An 8,180-nucleotide genomic window follows, 5' to 3' on the forward strand; every position below is an offset into this window, starting at 1 on the left:
CTGCTAGCTGTGAGCCAGAGGTTAATAGACACCTGGGTCGGGCCTGGGGAGTCATGGATTCACTGGATCATGGGGTGTGGCGCTGCCGGTACCTGTGCGGGAGGACAAAAGTCTGAGTCTTCAGGTCCTTGGTGCTTCCAGTCTTGCTCTATGGATGTGAGACTTGGACTCTGACCAAGGATCTGAGACGGAGACTTAATTCCTTTGGTACCAGGTCTCTTCGAAGAATCATTGGCTATCGCTGGTCGGACTTTGTGGCCAACGAGCGGTTGCTGAGAGAGACTCAAATGAGATGTGTTACCTGCATAGACCGCGGGCATAAGCTGTGGCTGTATGGACATGTGACTCGTTTTCCTGACGCTGATTCTGCTCACCAGATTCTCTCAGCAAGGGATCCTCATGAGTGGATGAGGCCAATGGGCCGACTACGTGCCTCGTGGTTGCAGCAGGTTGATCGGCATGTCATGGGGATGGGCCAGGCATCTGCCTGGGGGATGGCCAGACTGAGGCCCCTGGAGTACCGGCGGAGAGTGGACGCGCTGCTCTGGCGCATGCTCCCATACCCTTTGACCTGACCTGTCAAAGGGTACCGTTTAGCATATGGGAGAAGAAGAAGTCTGAATACAAAACGGACAGGCTCTGCATTTTCAGATGCTTTCTAGTTTCTGTTGTACTTTTTCAAGGCTGAATAGTGTGAATTTTACAGAAAGGCCACCCATCATTTTGGGGGGCTTTTCTGCTAGTGTTAAATATTATCACTTGTTCTCACCCGACACCCATCTGTGAAGCATCAGAGTGCCCACAACTAGTCGTGAACGTCGTCGTGAATGAGAATTTCCCTCCCACAAGTTTCTCTACAGCACTTAGTGCAACCAAAGCAACCTTCAACCAAGGCAAGAAAATTGAATTTGGCCTGCATACCCCCACAAAATGGAACTCTTTTGAAAGCAAAAGTGAGATGTTGATGCTCAGAAATGAATGCTAGCAGATGGAGCAGCTGTCTTCATGCCACCATTTAAATGATCGCACAGATATCTCTGCAGCACTTTGCCTGCGAAGCACCAGGGTGAAAGTTTACGGTTGGCCCAGAAGTAAACCCTAGATCAGACTGCTCCAAAGCTAGCGAGCTGCTTCTCAGCGAGCCCGTCATCCCATTACGAACGGTATCTGAGACAATTTTGTGATAGGATGCTATGACGATGATGCTCTTCCCTGTCATGCAAAACCTGTTCTTTGGAATCCTTGTGTTGCCCAAACCTAATTTCCTTAAATGCGCTAAGTATCCGAGAACACAGATTCATTTGTGGCATAAAAATTTAATCATGGATCGATGGAAATGCTTTCAATGAAATGGTAGCAGTGCTGACTCCTCAGGTTTCCAAATTGGACGATGGACAGTAAGTTATAACTAATTCATAAATCCTGCTGCTTTGATTCACGGCACATCATGTGACATCAGACGTATGGAACGTCTCAAAATTTGCAATGGGCAATTGCACACGTAATGAAGCGTAGGTGTAATTGATTCACCTCTGAAATATTCCTTTACATGTATTACCAAAAACTTGTATCTTCTGCGTGCTTGCACACATCGTGTTCACACTCTGGTTTGCTGTGTTTTCCCTTCTTGCCTCGTTCTTCACATGTCATCCTTTCTTCCCTTACACTTTCCTTTTCTTCATTCTGTGTTTCACATCCTTTTTGTACAAAGCAGTTGATGAGCATTTGTGTTGAACTGGACTAGTTTATTGGTAAGTTGAACGATTATTCATAATGCATGTCACTTTTCTTTTCCAGTTCGTGTCTGGGAAAGCATGAGGTAAGCTTCACCGATGCCCTCGTTGTTGTATCCGCAGTCCATTGTAAAATCTTGTTTTCTCACCAGTGTTGCCTTCTACCATCTGTCAGTTAGCTCTTCTGTGAGCTAAAACTTTGAATACCAAAAAATTGGTGTGTGTGTGTGTGTGTGTGTGTGTGTGTGTGTGTGTGTGTGTGTGTGTGTGTGTGTGTGTGTGTGTGTGTGTGTGTGTGTGTGTGTGTGTGTGTGTGTGTGTGTGTGTGTGTGTGTGTGTGTGTGTGTGTGTGTCCATTATTTCATCGCCAACCTGTCTGTGGTTCTTTATGCTCTATGCTCTAACAGGTGAGTACACTGCCCTGCCAAGAAAGCAGACCTTATTCCTGTGGCCGGCCATGTGGCAAGTTCCTTCCTTGTGGCAACCACACCTGCCAAGAGCCATGCCATGCCTTTGCTGATGGCAGGACACCACCTGATGACCAGGTGAGTAGCACCAGACGGTCCTTCAGTCATTCTCCATCAAAACCGCCCCTGTGGTTTACGTGTACACTCATGCTGAACAGCATACCACAATCAGTCTTTTGTTTTTTTTCTGATTTATTTTTAATGAAATATGATTTTAGCTTTTGTTTGAAAACTTGATTTGATAAAATGTGAAATAGGTCCATGTTTTTATTGTTTTTATCCCCCCCCCCCCACCACGTGGCGGAAGGGGGATATTGTTGTGACCCGGGTCGTCCGTCCGGCCGGCTGGCTGGGCGTCAACATTTATAGCTGTGAGTGCGATAACTCATAAACTGTTTGCCATATCGATTTGAAATTTGGGTCACACATGTACCACCTGAAAAGGAAGAACCCTATTGATTTTGGGCATGGCCGGATCCAAGATGGCCGACTGGGGCGGCCATCTTGAAAAAAATGTCTTTTCGCCATATCGATTTGAAATTTGAGTCACACATGTACCACCTGAAAAGGAAGAACCCTATTGATTTTGGGCGTGGCCCGATCCAAGATGGCCGACTGGGGCAGTCCGTCCTTCCGGCTGGCTGGCTGGGCATCAACATTTATAGCTGTGAGTGCGATAACTCATAAACTGTTCGCCATATCCATTTGAAATTTGGGTCATACATGTACCACCTGAAAAGGAAGAACCCTATTGATTTTGGGCGTGGCCCGATCCAAGATGGCCGACTAGGGTGGCCATCTTGAAAAAATGTTTTTTTTTGTAATACTGTAAATGGAAAAACGCTTATCTGATTTCAATTATTTTTCAATGGCGGGGGATTCCCTATCTCTGATGGGTATATTTATTTCTTGTAAACATCTATCCATTCAAAAGGATTTTTGGAATCCTGTCGTTTTATAGAAAACAGCGGTCTCTCCCTGTTTTGCATTACCTGACACTTGGACATGCATCTAGATTATCCTCCAATTGGATGAATAGAGCAAACATACAGCACATCCTGCCTCTGTGTTTAATTTTTACCTCCGCCGCCAAAGGTAAAGGAGGTTGTTTTCATCCCCTCTCTGTCTGTTTATTTGTTTGTGTGCAGGATAGCTCAAAAAACTTATTGACGGATTTGGATGAAATTTTGTGGATAGGTCCGGTGTGTGACAAGGACGAACTCATTCAATTTTGGTGAAGATCCGGATCAGACTACAAAAATATTTAAACTGATTCTTCACCATTGAGAGATAGGGACAAAGAAGATGTATAGCATGACAGTTCAAAAATGTATTGGGCCAGATATGTTGTTGTGGATCAGGCATTGCGTGGCGGAGGTATGCGCTCTACCGAGTGCCCTTCTCGTTGACATTTCTATCTTGTGTATCATTGGTTTGTGCACATGTTATTCCATTCACGTTTTGGATCACGTATTATTGATCCTTTGTGCATGTGCATCATTATTGAAACTTGTAGCTGCACACAGGGTTCTCCATAAGCCTGAGACACTCTTGAAAAAACAGATGCCATCAGTGTTTTGTTCTATATTTCCTAGCGGCCCATCTCCATTTGTCCACCATGCGAGGTGGGATGCCTTAGACCCCGGCTTGAGGGATGCCCACACCAATGCACTTTGCCTTGCCATCCAGGGCCCTGTCCAACCTGTTGCCAGATAATCAAAGTTGCCTGTCATTGTAAGCTCACCTTGCTTCACCTTTGCTGCAGGTATGCTTAATGATAGTCATGGCTTCTTTTTATTCTTTTCTTTTTTCCTTTGCAACGTTTCACTGCAGAAATACTCATTTTTGATTAATATCCAAGCAACGTTAAGCCTCAAATCATGGAAGAAATGACTCGTGTTTCGGGTTTCTTTGGAGTGTTTACCCTGCATGTTATTGTTGAACTTATTTTGGCTGGCTTTGTAAAATGGCTACATAAGCTATGGACTGCCATGACATCTTTGCATACACATGATGTGCATTACAGCAAGTTGGTATCTGCAAGTGAGGAAAAAAGAGCATCCTTGTTGAGTTGCAGTAACCGCTGTCCTCTTGAGGTAACCATAACCTGAACTGTTTGTTAATGTTTATCAACAACTTTAAGGAATTTTTTTGTTCATCAAGCAGGGTGATTATTATTATTATCATTATTAGTAATATTATCATTATTATTATTATTATTATTATTCATCATGCATTATTACAGAGTGTTGGGTCTGCTGAAACAGTTTATTGCCTATAGTTACCATTCTGGCTGAGTTACCACTCCGACTCAAGGTACTCGACCGAGGGTGCAGGAGTTTGTAATTTGTTCAGAGTGCCAGTGATCGTTTATCTACTCTTTGTGAAGTACATTGTGTGATCTTAAACGTCCAATAGCTAATGGTAGGAGATGGAGCACCCATTTTGATGTGCATCCGATGGACGACACACATTGAATGATGCGTCTCCCTGCATGTGAAACATGGGGGATGGTAGTTCACAGCTCGGTCGAGATTGAAACCCACCAGATACAGCTCAGAGGCAAGAACAATGATGAATTACATCACTCAAATGTTGTTTGATCAAGACAAAAGATAATTTCTAACTTTCTTTTCAATTTGGGGTGTACCTTGCAACCATTGTGTTTGGTCGAAATAACAATTCCACATCAATGCATGCTCCCCAAAAACAAATTATTTGCATGTTTTATAAATGTTTCAGTCATTTATGAAATTTTGACAACTGACTGGTAAAACAATAATAATTGTGGTTTCGCGGGGCTCCAGGTCGAGTCGCGTTTCGCGGGGTACGAGGTCAAATTACGTTTCGTGGGATTGCAGCGAAAAAAAATTCCTACTACAAAATATTCCTCTTTTACAGTACCGTACTGTAATTTCTTTTTCAAATGCCAGCCTCTCATAAAGCAACCGAAGCAGACGAGTTTAAACATCACTGATTTATTTGGGCATTGTTGATGCATTTTGTACTTTATGTACACCTGACTTTTGATGATGCACCAGGCATCGATGAGGTGCGTACGGAGATGATAATTGCAGCGGAAAAAGTCGGAGTCAGTTGGACAATGTGGCTGTTGAACATATGTGTGGGAGAGGCTTCAATTCCGGAGGAGTGGAGAACAGGGTTAATTGTGCCAATATGGAAGGGGAAGGGCGATGTTCAAGATCCGGGGAAGTACAGGGAAAATATGCTCCTAAAGTCACGTCATGAAGGAACTGGCGAGGATTCTGGATGGCATCAGGAAGAGTGTGGAAATGGAGATCAGAGAAGAGCAACAGGGGTTTAGAAAGAGGAGGTGGATGAAAGGATGGGATGTTCGGGCTGAGACAGATGAGGTTAGAGGTACAAGGCGAGATGGCAGTGGGATTTGTGGTGATGTCCCGAGAGTACAACACTGTCCCGAGAGAAATGGTGATGGCGATGCTGCGATGAATGGGAGTACCAGAAACAGAAGTTAGGTTGGTGGAAAGAGGGGAAGAGTTTTGGTTTTGTCCTGGGATGTCTGAGGAGTTCAGTGTGAACATTGGTTTGAGGCAGGGAAGCACCCTCAGCCCACTCATGATTATCATGGTGATGGAGCTGGTAGGCAGGAAGGTGAACTTGAAGGGTAGTATTGGGGGGGATGTTTTATCCAGATGATTTGGCTCTTGTGATTCAGATTGGACAGGAGATGCAGGAAGTACTGGGGGAGTGGAAGGAGGCATTTGGCAGGCATGGGCTGAAGATGAGTATGTCGAAGACTGAGGTGATGTGGGTCAGGCAGCAGAGAAGAGAAATGAACATCAGGTTGGAGGGGAAGGAGATCATTCCGGGAAATAGGTTTGAGTATCTGGAAGGAAAAGTGACTGTGGATGGTAAGTGCGAGACAGAGGTACAGAGGAGGATTCAGGTATGTGCAAATTATTAATGGAGGAGGGTGGAGGGAGTAATGGCAGAAAGCAAGCTATGAAGAAAATTGAGAAGGAAGGTTCTGATGTCATGTAATGCCGGCCTACTTTTATAGTCTGGAGACACTGACAGAGACAACAGAGGCTGCAGGCTTGCGAGAACAACTGGTTTAGGAGGATTGCGGGAGTGAAGAGGGTGGCTAGAAGGAGAATGGATGAACTGAGGGAGGAGATTGGTGTGCAGATGAGCTACACGGGGAGATTGGTGAAATGCCGGCTGGGTTGGGCTGGACACTTGGTGTGGATGGGGGAAGAGAGAATGGAAAAGAGAGCGGATAGATTGAGGGAGCAAGGTAGGAGGACAAGAGGTGGACCGCGGTTGAGATGGGAGAATTGTGTGAGGACTGATATCCATAAGGTAGGGTGGTTGTAGAGTGGATGGAGTTGACTGAGGCCCGAGGGAGGTGGAGGAGTATTCTGTGCAAAATTTTATGTAATTTGTATTACTTTTTTCACTCTCGTCAATTTAAAACAATTATTATTATTTGTATTCTTTCATTTTTCTCTTTTTCTATTGTGCACATTTCTCAGCTTCCGTGTGGACATCGATGCAAGGCTACTTGCCATGCAGGTCCGTGCCCAGACCCCGAGACATGCCTCCATCGTGTCAAAATTCGCTGCTCCTGTCGTCGTCTCAAGAAGGTGTGAATAGACCCTTGGAGTTCTTGAAGCTTCGATTTTTTTTTTCTGTTCCCCTTCTATCATGCTGCTTGTGTTTTCATTTGCAAATCCTGTATTGTTGTCAGCCTAATATGGCAGAAAAGTGTGGCTAGACAGATAGGGAGGGGAGAGAGGGAGAAGTCATAATTTTGCATCGTTGCATTCAGTAGCCTGAGATGGTGATAAATCTTGCAGAGAGCAGTAGTACAAGAGAGAAGGGAGAGAAGGGAAAAAAAACAAATTAGCTTTTGGTCATCATGGACAGGTGAAGTATTACTTTGGCATTATTAACACAGCTTATGGTGTTTGTGAATATTTATCTCTTGTAGCTGAACGAGCAGTGTCATGATATTAAAAGATCTCCATTTTTGATATGGATAACACAGAACTGGCTATAAAGAGTGGATATGGTTGTCTGATTGTGCAGGAGGCTGCATGTTGGCGAGTGCAGCAAGGTCTAGTGCTCCTAGATTGTGACTCAGAATGTCGTGACATCTCCAACAAGGCAGAAAAGGTAACGGTTTGAGACCTGTTGTGGGCACCCACTTGAGGACAATTGGGAACCTGAAAAACTGCTGTTCTGCATATCAGGAAATTCACTTGGAGATTTGCAGATTTTTTTTTTAAATCATAAACATGAAATCACCAGGTAAAGAGGGAATCTCGAAAAAATGGAGGGAAAGTACGTATTGGGTCCATTGATTCTTTTTCACGGGGTGCGATTTCTCTGCAATACATCAACATATCAATTGTTTATGTATCGCAGTATAATTTGTAGGTCGTCCGATCTCCATGCTTGGGGCTGACTTTTTTGTTATCTTCTGGCAAAGGCCCACCTGGGAGAATAACACCATGTTAGGAAATGCAAGACTGCCAACAGGAATACACATCCCATTGAAAGTCTGGATTACACCAAGCAACTAAAACCTTGCTAGTTAACCCGTCAGTTGCACATGTAAGTAAATACAATCAAGAAGACCCATCTGTTTGTTCATACCGAATGGTAAAGTTGCTTTGTGTGCCAACAGCAGCGGAAATTGGAAGAGCAAGATCGACTGGAAGCTGAGCGCTGCAAAATGCAGGTAGATGTTTATCATGGACATTTTACCATATTATGCACACCGACTTAAGTGCACTGAGGTTGTTTGTTGGAAGTTTTTATATTTATTTTAGAGGGATAGATGAGTGCTGTGAACATAAATGGACCATTACTACAAATGTCCAGGCTCCATTTTAACCAGGTATCAATGAAACATAATTATGGATCTCCTGCACATATTGTCATGCCATAGACATGTTTTCATATGACCTCTGTGAACATATTTGAATGATTT

At 44.0% G+C, this 8,180-nt stretch overlaps 1 protein-coding gene across 2 annotated transcripts in view; it reads left to right on the forward strand.

Annotated features, from left to right (window-relative positions):
• The window catches only part of NFXL1 (nuclear transcription factor, X-box binding like 1), a 105,302-nt gene that overhangs the window by 69,421 nt on the left and 27,701 nt on the right, over positions 1-8,180 (forward strand). For both annotated transcript variants that reach the window (XM_085848875.1, XM_085848876.1), the window contains exons 17-23: positions 1,798-1,819; positions 2,141-2,278; positions 3,796-3,965; positions 4,227-4,296; positions 6,718-6,828; positions 7,274-7,360; positions 7,875-7,928. In XM_085848875.1, the coding sequence (XP_085705001.1) occupies positions 1,798-1,819; positions 2,141-2,278; positions 3,796-3,965; positions 4,227-4,296; positions 6,718-6,828; positions 7,274-7,360; positions 7,875-7,928 (652 nt within the window). The remainder of the gene's footprint in view (positions 1-1,797; positions 1,820-2,140; positions 2,279-3,795; positions 3,966-4,226; positions 4,297-6,717; positions 6,829-7,273; positions 7,361-7,874; positions 7,929-8,180) is intronic.

This window comes from Eptatretus burgeri, chromosome 12 (genome assembly GCF_056783735.1).
Source record: "Eptatretus burgeri isolate ZD-2024b chromosome 12, Ebu_testis_v1, whole genome shotgun sequence".
Classification (NCBI taxonomy): Eukaryota; Metazoa; Chordata; class Myxini; order Myxiniformes; family Myxinidae; genus Eptatretus; species Eptatretus burgeri.